At 43.3% G+C, this 19,167-nt stretch overlaps 1 protein-coding gene across 9 annotated transcripts in view; it reads right to left on the reverse strand.

Annotated features, from left to right (window-relative positions):
- The window catches only part of armc9 (armadillo repeat containing 9), a 130,545-nt gene extending 116,798 nt beyond the window's left edge, over positions 1–13,747 (reverse strand). For 4 of the 9 annotated variants that reach the window (XM_085990194.1, XM_085990192.1, XM_085990193.1 and 1 more), the window contains exons 1-5: positions 13,613–13,734; positions 6,682–6,784; positions 4,952–5,040; positions 2,224–2,349; positions 373–543 (exon numbers count right to left, since the gene is read on the reverse strand). In XM_085990194.1, coding sequence (XP_085846320.1) covers positions 373–543; positions 2,224–2,349; positions 4,952–5,002 — 348 coding nt within the window. In that variant the 5' untranslated portion in view covers positions 5,003–5,040; positions 6,682–6,784; positions 13,613–13,734. Of the gene's footprint in view, positions 1–372; positions 544–2,223; positions 2,350–4,951; positions 5,041–6,681; positions 6,785–13,612 lie in introns of all 9 variants that reach the window. The other 5 variants (XR_015078672.1, XM_085990198.1, XM_085990196.1 and 2 more) reach the window with 4 other exon arrangements.
- Positions 13,748–19,167: the final 5,420 nt, after the last annotated feature.

Raw genomic sequence — 19,167 nt, forward strand, 5'->3', positions numbered from 1 at the left:
AGCCATGATCTTATTGAATGGTGGAGCAGGCTCGAGGGGCCAAATGACCGACTCCTGCTCCTACGTCTTATGTTCTTACGTATATTAATCAAGATTTTCATGGCAATGATAACTTTTAAAATATATACTATTAAAAACCAACTATCCAACATATTAAATGCTGATAAGAATATTATTTTTTGCTAATAAAAGAGTGTACTTTGAACAAAAATACTCTGCTACTCTTACTTTATAAGGACTATTTTAAAAATGAATATTGTTGATTACATGCATTAACAAAAGAAAAATACAGGGAAGTTTCGTTACAAAATTCACAGAATTTGGCAATACCTAGTTAGCCATATGGAAACAAAAGTACTTTTTGTAACTTACAGGCTTTCCTACAGAGTTCTTCAAAGGAAAGATGGCAAAATGAACTTGAAGGTGAAACTCCAGTTTCTGAGGCTGTTGTTCATTATCTCTAACTTGAGGTGAAATGTGCTGCTCCCATAGTTTGAAGAATACCTTTCTATCTCCAGCTTCAAATGCTTTAAGTAAATCTTTCTGTTGAGGAAGAATAAAAAAAAGATATTTTCATCTGCCATACTGAAAAATATTGTGGTGTACTAGAAATAATCTTTTTAAAAATAAGTGATTTTATTCCTGCACTCTGCAGCCCCTTGAATTTGCTTAAATTAAAAAGGAGTGTCTGTGTGAATGTTGGTTGAACTTTTCCCCCTGCAAGGGTATGCTGAAGCCAATTGTAGCACCCCCATCAATACTCTGCTTGAAATCAGCTATCTCAGCAGACTCAGGATTGAACCAAGAGCCTACCTGGTGTATATAACTCATCTACTTGCTGGGTAAACTTATTGAGCCATCAGGGCAGACCTCCCCAATTCGCCCCTCACTAATGTTGAATTTTCCATTTGGTTTTGCTGCTTGGCAGCAGATTAACCTTTTTTTTTGCAAGAAAGGGGAACTCATCAAAACCCCCGCAATGCATGCTGAGCCTTAAATCAGTCCTGGCAGAAGGGAAGAGTACCTCAGCACAACATGCACACCCTTCCAGCCATGGGGCAGAGTCCTGTTCCCCCTCTCAGAATCTTAAACAGGTTCTGGTGGAGAGAAGGGGAACCATTGGAACCTCCCTCCTCCCCCACATTGAGGTAGTTTCCCTGTCTTTAGTCCTCCATCCTACTGCTCCCCTCTCTTCCACCTCCTGCCCCCCTCCTCTTGCCGCTCCTTCTTTCCATCTGCCCTTATCCCCCTCTCCGTCTCTTTCTTCCACTCTTGCCTCTCCTCTTGCCCCTTTTCGCCCTTTCTCGTCAGTCCCCCCCTCCCTCCTCCCCTCAGTCTACTCCCCACTTCTTCTTTCCCATCTAAGTCTAATTATTTCCACAACCCCGAGCCTGCTTAATTTGAATACTGCACTCGGTCTTTTCTCTCCATCGACTAGGTTATTTAATTTCCTCCAATAGCTCAGTGGGCAAATGCATTTCATAACATCACACTGTTAAATAAACGAAGAAGGTCTCGGGTTCATGTCCTTATCTGTGGTTTTTAGCCAGTCCTAAACAGTCAGCAGTAAGGTGTCAAAATTGACCTTAGTAACCTCTGGTCAGGGAGGGGAAAAACACAGCCAGGATTTCCACAACTTATCATTATCCAGTAAGCCCTGCTAATAGGATCAGGCACAGCTCTGATGCCACCCATGATTAAAAAGCCAACTCACACTCACTGTTCAACACAGACAGACAGACAGACACACACACACACACAAAGAGCAGTCACTTAGTTGAGGTCCCAGCAGGCTGGTGATGTTCATAGAACCATGCCCTGTAATGTTTGCTATTTTGAAGCAAGGAAAGAAAAGGGAAGAAGGAAAACGTTTCCAAATTCATTCAGAAAAAATCTGGATAACAGATATTCCAAGGAAAAATATTGTCCTTGTATCACAGAGAAAAGAAATCACCATTGTACCTGCGGAGCTGAAAATTTGTTCTGTAAAGTATTCAATAAAAAAATTTATTTGAAAAAAGGAATTTCCTAATGATCTTTTTACAAACTGAAACTGTACTGGTAACTGATAGAACAAGCAGGATGTCAGAGGCGATTTTTTGTAATAGAAAGACCATTACAGGTATCATCATGCTTAATGTATGCTTCAGAAAGTAATAATTATCGTAGCACGGATTACTTAAAAACTCTCACGTGGTGATACAAAGAACGCACAAAGTTTACCTGAATGTGTGAAGTCTTAAAATCTTGGTCAGCACTCATTGGTGGTTTGGGGATTGTCTTTCCCTTGTTTTTGCATTCCTTATCAAACACATTCACAGTTTCTTCAAAAGCGGCAAACTTTAAATACTGAGCGAGAGAGAAAATGAGTTTAATGTGTGATAACTTGTGTAAGATATTTTCTGATAGAATTATATTTAATAATTTCAATATTCCAGTCTAATTCAACTTTAGATTTTTTATACTATATTATTAGATAGAAAATGTTAAACAGTAAATGTCACCATTAGTACCTGCTTTGATAAAAAATTACTTACATATTGCATGGGCAACCACTGAACCACTGAGTAATATTATTCTCTCATATTTTAGTTAGATCAAATTGCATTACCAGTCAGCTCAAGAGCAACACTGGCAGAGGCACAACAGCTCTCTTTTGGCTAGGGAATGTATGGGAACCAAGAGGGAAGGCAGAACATTTTAAATTGAGGGGTGAGGAGGGGGACTGAATAGAAAAAGATAAAAATAATCCCCATGCTCTTCTGGTAAAATATTTTCAATTACTCAATTTTGTGATTACATTGAATTGGTTTAGCAGAGCAAATGGTGAAATTAAGCCAGGGTGGGTGATTCCAAACGTTTTACACTTCTTTTCGTCTGAAACAGATTTACGTGATTTAAAATAAACTTCAGTTTACAACATGACATAACACCTCCATATATATCCCACAGTGCTCATATACGCACAAACTTCAGGCTCAAGATGAGTAGGTTCTGAACTGAAACCAAATTTTAGGCAGTTTGTGGTATGAAATTATAATATGGCCTGAGACCATTTGCAGCCTGTTACCTGTGGCCCTAGGCAGACTTGCTACTCAAGGGGTCCATTTAACACCTGCCAACTGTGGGATGCTGACTAGGATAGAACTCAATGTTGCTCACTCTCCTTTCCTTATTCTCCAGCAAGCGAAGGCAAGGCTATCCCAGCTTCCAAAAATCAAAGAATTACAAAGAATTATGATTTCATTATTTAAAAAATGCATAATCAATACTGACAATATTATTATAATTCTGCATTCACTTGTGCGATTTGGTCATTTCAGCATTATCTCAATTTAGTTTCCCACATTTTTTGGCTCAGTATCAAAAGTCCCCCTTCCTCAAACCAGTTCCCCCAGTGATCAGAGGCCATAATTTGCAGTGGCAGGACGTCTGCCGTTACTTGCCCTTGCATGTTTAGGTTTGTTAATCTTTTGTGTGGAAAGTTGCTGAAAGTTCGAGCTGATAATGGTGCAGCGAGGGAAACTGGACATCTAGGGCCTGAGAGAACAGGGCAAGCAACAGTGTAGTGACAACAGAAAAAGCTGGAAACACTCAGCAGGCCAGGCAGCATCAAGGAGAGAGAAACAGAGTTAACGTTTTGGGTCGATGACCGTTCGTCAGAACTGGAAACGGTTAGAGAATTAACAGATTTTTAAGCAAGTGTGGGGCAGGGACAGGGAGGTGGGGAGGAAAGAACAAAGGGAAAGTCCGTGATAACCTGGAAGGCAGGAGAGATTGAAAGACAAAAGGGATGATGGTGCAAGGCAAAAGGAGATGGTAATGGGACAAGATAAGAAATAAATGATGACTCTCGATGAGGTGTAAATGGCGATGGCAGAATTATCAACAGCTGTCATGTGAGAAAATAATGGGGAAAAAAATATAGGGGCTGAGGTTATAGTCTGAAATTGTTGAACTTGATGTTGAGTCCAGAAGGCTGTAAAGTGCCTAATCGAAAGATGAGGTGTTGTTCCTCGAGCTTATGTTGAGCTTCGTTGGAACAGTATAAGCAGTCGAGGATGGAGAGATCAGAGTGGGAGTGGAGTGGAGAATTAAAGTGACAGGCAACCGGAAGCTCGGGGTCACGCTTATGGACTAAATGGAGGTGTTCCGCAAAGTGGTCACCCAATCTGTGTTTGGTCTCCCCAATATAAAGGAGACCACATCGTGAGCAGCGAATACAGTATACTAAATTGCAAGAAGTACAAGCAAATCGCTGTTATACCTGGAAGGAGTGTTTGGGGCACTGGACAGTGGGAAGGGAGGAGGTAAAAGGGCAGGTGTTGCATCTCCTGTGATTTGCTTGTACTTCTTGCAATTAAGATACTTAGACCGCTTACTGGAGTAACTAGCACTGCTGAACCCCAGAGAATATCTCAGGCCGACCTGAGATTTGTTACAAGTAATTTTTTTATTTTAAATTTTACATTTAAAAAATCTCCAACAACAATTAAATCCTGAAGGAATGAGACTCCACACTTATAATAGTTAATTTTAGTGTCGGAGAGGTTTTTGGCAGTAATTAACACTTATCACCTCGTTAAATGGGTACTTAAACTGAAATGGACAAGACTTAACTTTCTGTGGCGAGTTTAGTTCATACCAACCGCGCAAATACAGCAACTTCATGCGGTTCAATGCATTTCAATGGTGAGCCAGACAGCAAGATGCTATTTTCATGAAGCAAACGGCAGAACTCATACAGCAACTTTTGGATATCCACATTTAACCACGCATCTGCCACTCTACCTTAAGTTGCTGTACCATTTGCGCATAAATAATTGCGAGCACCATTAGGCTCACTGTTACTTTGACAGCAAATTCTGGTCCATCATCAGCATTTAATTTGAACATCTTTTAATGGGTACAGATAGCAATACTCTTTCCTATGTAGTTTCTGTCAACCTACCTCCTTTACCAAACCATTTAGCTCGGCTTCATGTGCCAAGTTGTCCCCCATGATCCATATAATGTATTATCGTCTCATAGCCAAACAATCTATATAAAGACAATTCAAAATATAATAGTTATGAATGATCAAAAAGGTCTGTAAAGTTCAAATGACTTTGGGTAAAAGCTGATCATAAAATGTATGAGTTAAATACCGTACACTTAAAGGTTTATGAGAATTTATACCATTGCACGAAAATGAGCATAATTCTGCTCTGCTAAAATGCTAAAGTACAAGTCATGGTTTCTATCCATTTTCCTTGGGGGAAAGTTCTTCATGCTGCTAATAACTTGGCATTTTAAAGATTTTTTTTAAAAAGTGGATACCAAATTATTGAGAGTATCACAACGAACACTGCAGTTAAAAAAAAATGAAAGATGTATTTTTTTGGCTACAGCACTTATGTGTAAATCCCACCTGTAAACATAGCAGTGACAATAGTTAATTGTACATGAGTTTCTGGGTGTTAGAGTCATTGGAGCTCAAGCAATAAGCTTTGCTGCATTGAACACAAGGGTAAAGTACAAAAAAAATTGGTAAATACAGAATTAAGAAACTGGAAGGTAGGGATGTTAGTATCTTTGCTCCCATTGACTCAGAAAACTTAAGTAGTAAAATATAAGCTCTCTCCAGTACAAGATGTGGGGTAAGATGGATACTGTTTTGAAGTTACAAGGTATAGTGTATTTTGTGCAGGGTTGATTGTTGTCTACAAATTAAAAACTATGCATCAATGTGGAGTATGTATTTGCAACTTTGGCAACTTGTCTTTCCCTGTAATTGTAACCATAGCAATCTTGTAATTTGAAGAAAGGCTAAAAAACTGTATATTTACTGTTATTATTCCTATCTGGTAGTACAGTGGGTGAAGAGATCAGTGATGTCTAACAGTATCATGGTGGCTCACTGCACTCTGATGGTGGATGTGACCATCCTATTTGATGGTTTACACAGTCTTGGAGGGGAGGAGAGCACTTGTATAAAATCCTTATGGGCCTGGCCATTATATATGCTCATCTATATTGCCTTATTGTCGAGTGGTGGTGAGCTTTATGTGTGTATGTCCCCTGGCATTCCAGGTGTCCTTATGCCACCCTGCATGTTATCATTATGCAAATGACATGTTTTTAACCCCTCACAATCCAATTTCTCCAGTGCAAATGTTAATGTGGATAGCGACTGTGTATATGTAAACAATGTTAAACATAATTCCTACAAATGTCAAAAGAAGTCACAAGAGGGCCTTTTGGAAGAATAATCTACACTAGTGGACTAAAAAAATTGAGAAATAACTGCAATCCCATCTCTTTTCTATTTATACATAGTCAAGTAACTCACTTTTGTTTGTGAAAGAACTCCCTTAAGACGCAACCATAACTGAATGTATACCATTTTTCACAAGTAAAAGCATATCCATAATAGGTATGATATTCTACAGTTACAATTTAAGAACATTGCAGAGTCACAGAAGGACGATATGCTTTAATGTTAGCCTAATTAAGGTTATGTTTATCTAAAGGTTTTGCTTACCTGGCCTATTTTGCAACAATTAACACATGGTAAGTTGCAGTACAATGCTCAAGAGTTCTCTGGGTCTTTTAAACTAGAGAAAGAACTCCCCTGAAGCATTGTCAACAATGTAATATTCTATACAGAATATAAACTACAAATGGCTGTTGTTAACATACCATTCTAGTGGAGTCCTTCATGTGCCATTTTGACATGAAGAATGATTCCAAAAAGGTAGTCTTGGTAATGTTGGAAAGTGATTAAATAGCTTCCTTAAAAGTGCTGTAAGCAGGGAAAAAAATGAAGAGAGAATGAACTAAAGAATAAAACTCTCAGGATCACACAGATTTCTTCTCTCTTCATCTGAAGAGAAAACAATTATTAACTTTGTGCTGCCAAAAAAGAGCACCCATGTACACTTAAAACCACTTGTTACAAATCTCGGGTCGGCCTGAGATATTCTCTGAGGTTCAGCAGTGCTAGTTGCTCCAGTAAGCGGTCTAAGTATCTTACATTCAGGAATGTACCCATACTGCCCAATATTTAATCAAATAACGTAACTTGGGGTGTAACAATTGGAACCCCTCGTGCTTTGAACTGGATATGCTGTCTGACAAATGCCCTCACACACACTTCTCCAATCTCTAATTAGGCAGCCTGAAAACACTTTAGTGAAATGAGGTTAAATATGAATCTTTATGCTCTTAATTTTACAGACAGCAAGTGAATGTGCAGAGTAACACGTGTAATTAAGTCTCACCTTAATCCAACTAACTTAATAGCCTCAAGAACAAAAACGATAATAAAAAATACACTACATTGTCCTTATTAGCAGGCTCACTTAACTTTTCCTGGTCAGCCTTCTGGGCTTGGCTGGCTCTGGGGTTGAGCTGAACAAGTTTCCACTCACCAGGCCAGGCTCGCTTCCCAGACCTAGCTAGTTGATTGCACACAAGTCTCTTCTCTCCTTTTCTCTCCCTGCACTTGGCGGAAGTGGAAAGGAAGTGCCGCCATCTCATTCTGCATTCACAGGGCTTCACCATCAAGCGAAGTGGACACCATGAGCATGGCAGCATTAATTGCTCATCCCTAGGTTTCCCAAGGACACATACTGTGGAACTGAAGTCACATGTAGGCCAGACTGGCTAAGGCAGCAGGTTCCCTTCCTTGAACCAGTTGGGTTTTTACGGCAATCTGGCAACTTTCATGGTCGCCTTCTGACATTAGCCCACAAAATCAATTTAAGAATTTGCCATGGTGGGATTTGAACTTACAACCTGTGGGTTGCTAGCCCGGTACCATAACCACTAGGCTACCGTACCAGATAAACTAAGCACACCCCTCTCCTAACAGTATATTCTCAATACACACCTCATGCTGGGCACATATGAACAGAATCACCTTGATCATTAAAAAGTATGGATATTTATGAGGCCATCTTGAGAATAGATAATTATTTGCTTAATGTCTCCACTGATTGCGGAAACTTCTTCAATGCCTAGCTCATTAATACTTCAAACCCTCCTCTGCTTCAGTGGCTGCAGTCTGTGTCTTTTTAAATCAATACAAATTCACTTTATTTTAAAACACATCACTTAAACATAACTCATTCCCAAATTGTTTCTGTGGAAAAATGATCAAAAAAACCTGAAACATGACACCACTGTAACTTAAGTCTTTGGTTCCCCTTCCCCATGTCACACAATATATTCTGTAATGACACAAAAGTCATAGCAAGGTGTCAACTTTACATATACTCGTCAGACAATAAATACATTTTTATAATGACAGGAGCACGACACAGGCCGCTCCATAATTCAAAGTTACTTAATTCAAAATTATCTGATAATTCAACTTTTTTTAAGCACTAAATCCCCACTTTGCTATGTTATTTATGTCACTTAATTCAAACTATTGCAAATGATTGACTTCCTCTTTTTAATTTTTTTTTGAAGTGCAACACAGAAGTGTCTGTTTAGATAAATATGACAGAACAAAACTTGTGCAAGATGTACCATTAAAGGCCGATGTTAGACAGCTTGGAGACAATAGGAAATGTAGATGTAATGTATGGCAGTGGTGGTATATATTGTACAGAATGGGATACTTCATTTTGATGTAGAAGCTTGCTGAAGGAAGAAGGGGAGAATAAAATTAGCCCTGTGCAGGGCTACCTCTGGACTGAAAACTCCAGCTGATGAGGCTGCTCACTCAAAGTGCTAATGGGATTCCAATCACACGGTAAAAGAGCTGTTCATAAACCCACTAGTGCATGGTATCAGACTGGTAGAGACTAGACTAAAATCAACTAAATAATCACCCTTGTACAGTACATCAATGTGTACTGTTGAAAAATGAAACAAAGTTTTGTTTTTCTCTCTCACCATGCCCCTCTACATCTCACCGCTTTCCTTCCCTGTCTATCCATCTCCACACGACACATTTCCTGCCCTATTATCTTGCCATTTTACCTCTCAGTCTGCTGCCCTCCCTTGCATATTTTCCAATCAATCTGTCCTTTCCTGCACACTACATTCCCTCCCATCCTTTCAATCTCTCTCAATCTATACATCACATTATCTTCAGTCCTGCCCCTCTCCATCTCACTACCTTATTCGTCAGCTTGCTGCTCACTCCCTTTCTTAGCTTACTCGGAGTAACTCACCTCTATTCCTTTCAGGTTGTCGCTCTCCATCTCAGCTCTATCTCAACACTTACCATCATAGTTTCTTTCCATCTACACGTTACTATTCCTCTTCTGTCCTGCCCCTCTCCATGTCACCACTTTTTTCTGTTCTGTCTTGCTCCTCTCCCTCTCAACTTGCTGCCTCCATCTTGCCATTTAACTTCACATCCTGCACTTCTTTATCTTGCCACTTTCCCTCACAACCTGTTGTTTGAGTCACCATTTTAATAGCCAGTGGCCAAGACAAGCCTTATGAATAATATGAAAGTGGCACAGCTACTTCATCAAATATTGTAACTATTATTCTTCACAGTTTATTTTGGATGTACTTAACCAGACTTGGAAAACTGGATTAACTTCAGAAAATCAAAGAATAGCTGACAAATAGTAACTCAATTTTTACAAAGTCTAAAACTCAAATATCACAAAGAAAATAAGTACAGAACTGATGGAGAAAGAGCCAAGAAAAAATGTTGGGGCAAAATTTGCGGTGGGTATGATGGCATACTCAGAGTACGCCGTCATACTGCCTTTGAAATGGATAGCAAGTTCGGGACTTCCGCGTGCACTTGCGCATGGGCTAAATCCCGAACTTGTGGTTTGCCGAGTTCCGACTTGACAGATCATCCACACCGACACCGCACCGACATTGTAAACCTAATTGCTGGCGCTGAGTTGGGCTAACTGCCCACCAACTGCCCAGCAATTACGTGTGAAAATTTTACGGCTGGTGGAAACAGTTTCCACAGCGTAAGGGAACACCCGTCAATAAAAAATTGTCATCTGATGCTTTATTATTCATAGAAGAATCATAGAAATTTACAGCATAGAAGGAGGCCATTCGGCCCATCTTGTCCGTGCCGGCTGACAAAGAGCTATCCACCCTAATCCCACTTTCCAGCTCTTGGTCCGTAGCCTTGTAGGTTACAGCACTTCAAGTGAATATCCAAGTACCTTTTAAATGTGATTAGGGTTTCTGCCTCTACCACCCTTTCAGGCAGAGAGTTCCAGACCCCCACCACCCTCTGGGTGAAAAAGATTCTCCTCAACTCCCCTCTAAACCTCGTACCAATTACTTTAAATCGATGTCCCCTGGTTATCGACCCCTCTGCTAAGGGAAATAGGTCCTTCCTATCCACTCTATCTAGGCCCCTCATAATTTTATACACCTCAATTAGGTCTCCCCTCAGTCTCCTCTGTTCCAAAGAAAATAACCCCAGCCTATCCAATCTTTCCTCATAACTAAAATTCCCCAGCCCAGGCAGCATCCTCGTAAATCTCCTCTGCACCATTTCTCATGCAATCACATCCTTCCTGTAATGTGACCAGAACTGCACGCAGTATTCTAGCTGTGGCCTAACTAGTGTTTAATACAGTTCAAGCATAACCTCCCTGCTCTTATATTCTATGCCTCGGCTAATAAAGGCAAGTATCCCGTATGCCTTCTTAACCACCTTATCTACCTGTCCTGCTAACTTCAGGGATCTGTGGACATGCACTCCAAGGTCCCTCTGATCCTCTGCACTTATCAAAAGCCTTGCTAAAATCCATATAGACTACATCAAACACACTACCCTCATCGACTCTCCTTGTTACCTCCTCAAAAAATTAAATCAAGTTAGTCAGACACGACCTTCCCTTAACAATACCACGTTGACTGTCCCTGATTAATCCGTGTCTTTCTAAATGAAGATTTATCCTGCCCCTCAGAATTTTTTCCAATAATTTTCCCACCACCGAGGTTAGACTGACTCGCCTGTAATTACTTGGTCTATCCCTTTCTCCCTTTTTAAACAACGGTACCACGTTAGCAGTCCTCCAGTGCCACACCTGTAGCCAGAGAGGATTGGAAAATGATGGTCAGAGCCTCTGCTATTTCCTCTCTTACTTCTCTTAACAGTCTGGGATACATTTCATCTGGGCTTGGGGATTTATCCACTTTCAAAGATGCTAAACCCCTTAATACTTCCTCTTTCACTATGTTTATTTCATCTAATATTTCACACTCCTCCTCCCCGATTGCAATTTCTGCATTGTCCCTCTCTTTTGTGAAACAGATGCAAAGTATTCATTAAGAATCATACCCATGTCTTCCGCTTCCACACACAGGTGACCTTTATAGTCCCTAATAGACCCTGCTCTTATTTTAGTTATCCTCTTGCTCTTAATGTATTTATAAAACATCTTTGGGTTTTCCTTGATTTTTTTACTTGTCAATATATTTCATGCCCTCTCTTTGCTTTCCTAATTTCCTTTTTAATTTCACCCCAACACTTTCTACACTCCTCTCGGCTTTCTGCAGTATTGATCCCTCGGTATCTGTCTTTTCCAATTAGATGACATCCAGGAACAGTTGTAGAACCTGAGTGTCGCATTTGGGATGGCACCCGGAGAAAATGTGGAATATTAGCACAAATTGACAGGCATACACACAGAATCATCTGATAACTTATAGTGGACGCTGTTAAATTTGTGTTTCTTTAAAAGAAATGGGAATGTAGCAGATGTTAATTCAACTGAATTTCACCGTGATTCTCCTGAGTGCCGTTAAACTACTGTATTAGAATCTGCCTCCTCTTTTCCTTGGAATTATTTATTCTTTTCCTGTTTTATTTCCTTTTATTCTTTCACTGAAAAAGCTCCAAAGATCAATTCTCCAAATATAAAGCTTCAAAGATCAATTCTCCAAATACCTGTTGGTCTGTTTCCTGACTGGAGCACCGGCCCACGTGATCCCAGGTACGCTTCCGCACACGCTGCGCCCGTGGGCCATTACACTGCCCTCTGCTACGCAACGTCTGCTAGCAAGTTCAGAAAGGAGGGTCCCCGCCAGGTAAGTGTGCATTCTGTTTGGATGCCGGCGGCGTTGTCCGTAGATACGCCACCGACCACAAAATCCAGGCCATGGCCCAGAAATTCGGGTCTCCACAGGTGAGTACGCACGGGTACTCACCCGTAGGCCCAATGGAAGTGCCGGTTTCCGACATGAAATGCGCATGCGTGGGAAACCGGCACTTCCGTTCCTCTGAAAGCAGGGGTTCAGAGGTCGAACGCGTGCGCGGGGGAGGCAGCGCGTGCGCATCAAACTTCGTTTTTTTTTACAGGTTTCTCCAGGAAGGTAAGTCTGCAGAAGTTAGACATGTAAAAAGCAGGCGTAAGGCCTGCTTTTTACAAGGCAAGTGGTGAATTAATTAAAATTAAAACATTTTTTCCACAGGTTTATTATTTTTAAATACTTTAAAGCAAGGTAAGTTTATTTTGAGCCCAGTTAGAAAATAAAATTATTTTTTTCAAAAATTTAAATTGTTTAAAATAGTTATCTTATGTAATTTATAGTTTTTTAAAAAATGGGATGTTTTTTTAAATTTATTTGAAGATTTAGTGATGTTTTGTAAGAAGAAGGGGCCTGTAGTATTTCTAAGTTTGACAGCACTTCCTGTCAGACTTATGAATGGAGCATTCCCTGCTACCATGGCCCACGTAATCCCAGGGGACGCATCGAATTAACTGCGCCCCGGGATACGCAAGCACTGCGCGCCGGTAGCTGGAGCAGGCCCCAGATCGGAATTCCACGGGGGCCCACAGCTCAACGGCCGGCGCGCAAGGTAAGTGCAGGTCGGGGGCTTACACCCGCGGGAAGCCCCCGACCTGAATTTCTGGGCCAAGAAGACACAAAAAAATTTGTAGCAAGATACGAGTGCCAGTCTTCATGAGACTGAAGTTTCAAACTGCTGTTTTTTAAGCAGGGGAGTCAGCAATGAAATGTATAATGAAAAGGAGTGCGATAGATCACAAATCCATCTCCACTTCAGTCCCATGCTCCTGATCTCAGGCCACCTGGTGCGGAGGGGGTCCGGGCAAGTTGGAGGGCCTCGTGGATCTGCTCCTGGGCCTGGCCAAGGTGACCATCTACACATCCAGGCGGTTCTTGGGGGTGGCCACCTGCCTCTCCTGTCCACGCCGAGGTGGCCCTGGAGAAGGAGCACACGCTTGAGGCCTTCTGCGACCAGGGGGGCACCGCAGGGACTGGAGGGCATGATGGATAATGCAAATAATATTATTTCAGTTCATAAGTCTCCTTTGTTTTGTTTTTGCTTCAGATTTTTTTTAGTTGTGCCCCTTGAAAGAGGGGGCATTCCTGGTTTTTTTTTTGGTTTCAAATACTGGGGTAACCCTTATTAGGTTCATTAGAAAAGGCAAACCCATTCAAATCATGAGGGGCCGGGATAACTGTTTAAGGGTAAAAATGCTGGTGACACTGGAGCCTGAGCTGGGAATCCTAACATTAGCCGCGTCACCGTCAGGGGAGCTGGGAAGCCGCGGCAACCAAACTCGTCCTGTTCACAAACTTCAGCTCTCAGTATCTAAAGCAAAAAGCTACATTCTGCGAGTTTATTTTATTGACACCGCTTAATTCCGAATACCTTGCGCTCTCCGCTCCGATCAGCGAATCGCCGGACCGATGAAACCCATTCGCTGTCAGCAAGCGACCAGAAGCTGCCCTTGGCGACACCAGGCAACCGCGGCGGCTAACAATCACAAACGACCGTCGACGCTCGTCGTAAAGTGTCGTGCAGCAACAAGTCTGTGGCCCCGCCCCGCCCTCCTGGAACATATGACAGGAAAGGCTGGGGACACTCAGAATCTGGAAAGGAAGGCAGATGTTGACGTGTCAGGCATTGCTTCTCGTCAACATCTGCAGGACTCCTCCCTCTTGGCCCCTGGCTTGTGGGTGGTTACTGGGTGCAATCTCCTAGGAGAACAAGATTAGCCATTGGGCAAACCCATTAAAAAAAATGACAACTAGTTGAACACCTGGAATATGTCCGGTGATTTTCATTTTTAATGAATGAACAACTAACAACCACTAGCCCCAAGTGTAATGTATATACCTTTAAGGGGGGAACTATCTTTTACAGCTCATGTATACTGCAGTACCGGCTGTCGAGAGCCAGGCTTGGCTTTCCAGTCAAGGTGGTCCAGCGAAACGGGCTGGCAACAGGTAGTGCGCAGACCCTTCCCGGACAGCGGCGGGCTAGAGCCCGACCGAGCGACACAGCAAAGGGCCGAGCAGCGTCGACGGGGGAGGGAGAGAGAGGGCAGAGCGCACAGGGCGCAGCCGCTGTTCAGGGGCCGAGCAGCGTCGAAGAGAGGGAGAGAGAGACGCGCAGAAACCCGCGAGGCGCCGCCATTGCCACGAGGACCGCCGAGAGCGGCGTTGGCAGCAGCGCAGGAGAAGCGCGCGAAACCTACAGGGCGCCGCCATTGCCACGAGAACTGCCGGGAGCGGCGTTGGCAGCAGCGGGGGAGGAGGGAAAGCGCGGGAGACGCCATTTTAAGCCATTGGGAGACGCCATTTTAAACCACACCCAAAATGCCGAAGAGTGGCAGTATCACCGCGTTTGACAATGAAGTCGAAGATTGGACTACATATGTCGAACTAATAGAGGTAAACTACAAGGCAAATGAGGTGTCAGATGACAAGAAAGCGTCGGTATTGTTAAATTTAATGGGTGCAAAGACGTATGGTTTATTACGAAATCTAGTAACCCCAACGAAGCCAATGGAAAAGAGTTTTGAAGACATAGTAACGATACTACAGGAACATTTAAACCCCACACCGCTGCTGATAGCAGAAAGATTCAAGTTTCACAAACGGAACCAGCATAAGGATGAAAGCAATGCTGAGTATTTAACAGAACTGCGCAAACTATCGAAACACTGCCAGTTTGGAGCGAGACTGGCAGATACCTTAAGGGACAAGTTTGTGTGTGGGCTTCAAAGTGAAGGAACCCAGAAACGGCTTTTATCTGAAAAGGACCTTACGCTGGAAAAGGCTTTCAGCATTGCGGTATCATATGAAGCAGCAGCACGGGGCGCTGCAGAGATACAACAGAGACCGCAAGAATATGGCACAAACGAAATGTCATATAGAACAGAGAAGTGCTATTGCTGCGGCAGATCAACACATGACCAGAATGATTGCTGGTTCAAAGACAAAGTGTGCAGACAGTGTGGAAATGTAGGACACATAGCACGAGTCTGCAGGTCGGGAAAGAAAACCAGCAATAAGAAACCTACCAAAGAAAAGTACAAGAAGGTACATAAGATGACGGAGAATAGTTCAGACGAACAAAAGAGTGATAACGACTCTGAAAGCAGGGAACTGAGTTGTCTAAAACTACACAATGTGATCACAACGGAGGATCACCGAACCATTTGGGTCACTCTCAAGATAGCAGGAGTCCAGGTAAAGATGGAATTGGACACAGGATCAGCCCTAACAGTCATAAACCGACGGGACTACGAGCAGCTATTCTCACACATACCCTTGAGAGACACAAAAATTATTTTGAAGACGTACACGGGGCAAAAAGTCTACCCCAAAGGAAAAATAAGGGTGACCATTATATATAACGGTAAGGAAACACCAAAACTAGACCTGTATGTATTGCAAGATGGAGGACCACCATTACTGGGACATGAATGGATCCGGAAAATACAACTGGATTGGCATTCCATACAGGCACTGACTGTGGCTGACAAAAAGGATGACGACGTCACACCTGGATGACTGTCAAAGATCCTAACTGATGCGTAAGAAGTGTTCCAGCAAGGACTCGGAACACTAAAAGGCATGACAGCGACGATTAAAATTGAAGAAAACGCAAGCCCAACATTTTTTAAGGCCACACCTTATGCGATCCGCCCAGCCGTCGAAGCAGAGCTGGAGAGTCTGGAACGTTCAGGTGTACTGTCCAAGGTAGACTGGAGCGAGTGGGCTACACCCATCGTCCCTGTGATGAAAAAGTCGTTGAGCAGCACGCCTGGGGAACCAAGGAAGGTTCGCATCTGTGGGGACTTCAAGGTAACAGTGAACCCGGTCCTTCACACCGTACAATATCCACTTCCGCGGATTGAAGATATTTTCGCCTCGCTATCTGGAGAGAAACGCTTCACTAAGATTGATCTGGCCCAGGCATATCTGCAAATGGAGGTAGAAGAAGCATCAAAAAAATACCTCACAATCAACACCCATAAAGGTCTCTACCAATACGACCGGCTGGTATTTGGGGTAGCATCAGCTCCGGCTATTTGGCAGAGGGCAATGGAACAAGTCCTGCAAGGGATCCCAGGGACCCAGTGTTATTTGGACGACATCCTGGTCACGGGCAAAAATGACAGTGATCACCTCGCCAACCTGGAGCAGGTGCTCACTAGATTGCAGGAATATGGGCTCCGAGCTAACCGCCCCAAATGCGAGTTTTTTAGAAAACAGATCTCGTATTGTGGCCAAGTTATTGATAAAGAGTGGTTACATAAGTCCCCAGAGAAGATTGAGGCAGTAGTCAAGGCTCCAGCACCGGAAAATGTGTCACAATTGAGGTCGTTCCTCGGGCTGGTAAACTACTACCATAAGTTCTTGCCAAATTTGTCTACAATACTACACCCACTGAACACCCTACTGCAAACTGGGGTGCCATGGAAGTGGAGTGACGAATGTAGACGAGCTTTCCAGAAGAGCAAAACACTAATCACATCGAAAGAGGTATTGGCCCATTACAACCCAGCATTACCAATTCGGTTGGCATGTGATGCGTCACCCTACGGCATTGGAGCGGTGCTGTCGCACAAATTCTCGGACGGCTCAGAGAGGCCAATAGCCTTTGCGTCACGATCACTAACCTCAGCCGAGCGTAACTACGCCCAGATTGACAGGGAGGCCCTCGGCCTAGTGTGGGGAGTGAAAAAGTTCAATCACTATCTGCACGGGCAGAAATTCACCTTGCTGACTGATCACCAGCCTCTTGTCTCCATTTTTAATCCGAAGAAGGGCGTTCCGGTGATGACTGCGCAACGACTACAAAGATGGTCACTTTTTCTAGGGGCGCACCACTATGAGATTGAATATAAGGGCACGAAACAGCATGGAAATGCTGATGGGCTATCACGCCTGCCACTGCCTACTGCGGAGGAAGCACCAGCAGTGGATCCTGTCGAAATATTCCATTCGACTATAGTTGAATACCTACCGGTAACTAACGCTTGTATCGAAAAGGAAACCCGAAATGACCCGACACTGTCTCGGGTATATGATTTGACAGTGAAGGGATGGCCAGTACATGGCGACTCACTGTTGCCAGCATTCTCGACAAGGAAAGAACAGCTGTCAGTGCGCCGGGGGACCTTGCTGTGTGGATCCCGAGTGGTAATTCCACCCAAGTTAAGGGATAGAGTGCTCAATGAGCATCATGAGGGTCATCTGGGAGGGGTAAAAATGAAAAGCCTAGCCAGGGCTTATGTGTGGTGACCGGGAATCGATAAACAAATCGAGGACCTGATCAAGAGCTGCTCAGGATGCCAGAAAGTCCAAAATGCACCACCACAGGCCCCTCTACACCCACGGGAGTGGCCCTCATCTCCATGGCAACCGGTGCATATTGATTTTGCTGGTCCATTCATGGACTCAATGTTTTTAATAGCCGTGGATGCGCACTCGAAATGGCCTGAGGTCATCAAAATGTCCTCCACCACCACGGAGAAAACTATTGCAGTCCTACGGACTATTTTTGCCAGGAATGGCTTGCCAGAACAGATTTGCTCCGACAACGGACCACAGTTTGTGTCCGAAGAGTTCTGAAGGTTCTTGAAAAAGAATCGGGTAAGGCATTACACATCCGCCCCGTATCATCCAGCCACAAATGGATTGGCTGAGAGGTTCGTACGAACCTTTGAGAAGGCAATAAAGGCTATGTACAATGACAACATTCCGCTGCAGCACAAGGTGGACAATTTCCTGTTCGCCTACCGGAATGCGACACATGCAGTCACCAACCAGGCCCCAGCCATGATGTTCTTTAACCGAAAGTTAAGATCTCGCCTGGATTTGCTCAGACCAAACGTACGAAGAGATGTTGAGAGTAAGCAATTCCAGCACATCCATGAGAAGCCAACAAGGAGCTTCAATGTAGGGCAACCAGTCTTGGCCCGCGACTACCGAACAGAAAAATGGCAGCCAGGAACGATATGCACACGGCAGGGCCCACTAATGTACACAGTGGACGTTGGGGAGAGCATCGTGAGACGCCATGCTGACCAGATCCTAGAGTCACAGGAACAAGTCAACCCCATGCCTCGCCCATACGTACCTGGTGATGAACCCGACGTACAGGTCGCATCTACCCCAGAAACAGTAGCATCGGAAGCTGATGAACCAACCGACGACAGGGGGCCAGAATCGCCTCCGCACCAAGAGCAAGACACTCGGGAAAGGCGCTATCCAGAAAGGATCAGGAAGCCTCCCCAAAGACTGAATATATAAATAGACTATTTTCAGCTAATGTTGCATGTTAAAAGTGTTAATTTTAATTAGTTTGATATTTAATTGTTAAATGAGTGTTATGGTACTGTTAATCTAAAAGGGGAGGAATTGTAATGTATATACCTTTAAGGGGGGAACTATCTTTTACAGCTCATGTATACTGCAGTACCGGCAGTGACCACACCTGTATATAGCACTGAGTAGTAATCTGTACAGATCAGTTCCCGTGTGAGCCACGTTGAGTAAACACCTGTTGTACCGTTCTCCGCAGTCTGTGTCTTATTATACACAGGCACAACACCAAGCACAACTTCTAACCCTAACCACAAAGCAATGAGGTGTCAATAGCGCGATACTAATCAACCACCTTGTCAATGGTCTTGTCTCAGTTAAGTTGGCATATGCAGTTTAAACTGGTCACTGCAGTGTTCTTAATGTTTAAATGAATTGTAACAATAGCTCATTTTTGACTGGGGGACAGAGAAGTGAGCACTGCCACCTTTGCTAAATTCAAAATCCCAACTAGAATAGAGGCAGGGAATGGTATAAGCAGGTGGTAGCGGATTGCATGCCTGTTGTACAGCCAGCCTGATTTGTCCTTTCCATTGGGCGAAACTTTCAACTTTGGCAGGGTGTAAAACGGACGGTATGAAGTCT

This window comes from Somniosus microcephalus, chromosome 6, assembly GCF_052327205.1.
Source record: "Somniosus microcephalus isolate GS21.2 chromosome 6, FLI_Smic_1.0, whole genome shotgun sequence".
NCBI classification, from domain to species: domain Eukaryota; kingdom Metazoa; phylum Chordata; class Chondrichthyes; order Squaliformes; family Somniosidae; genus Somniosus; species Somniosus microcephalus.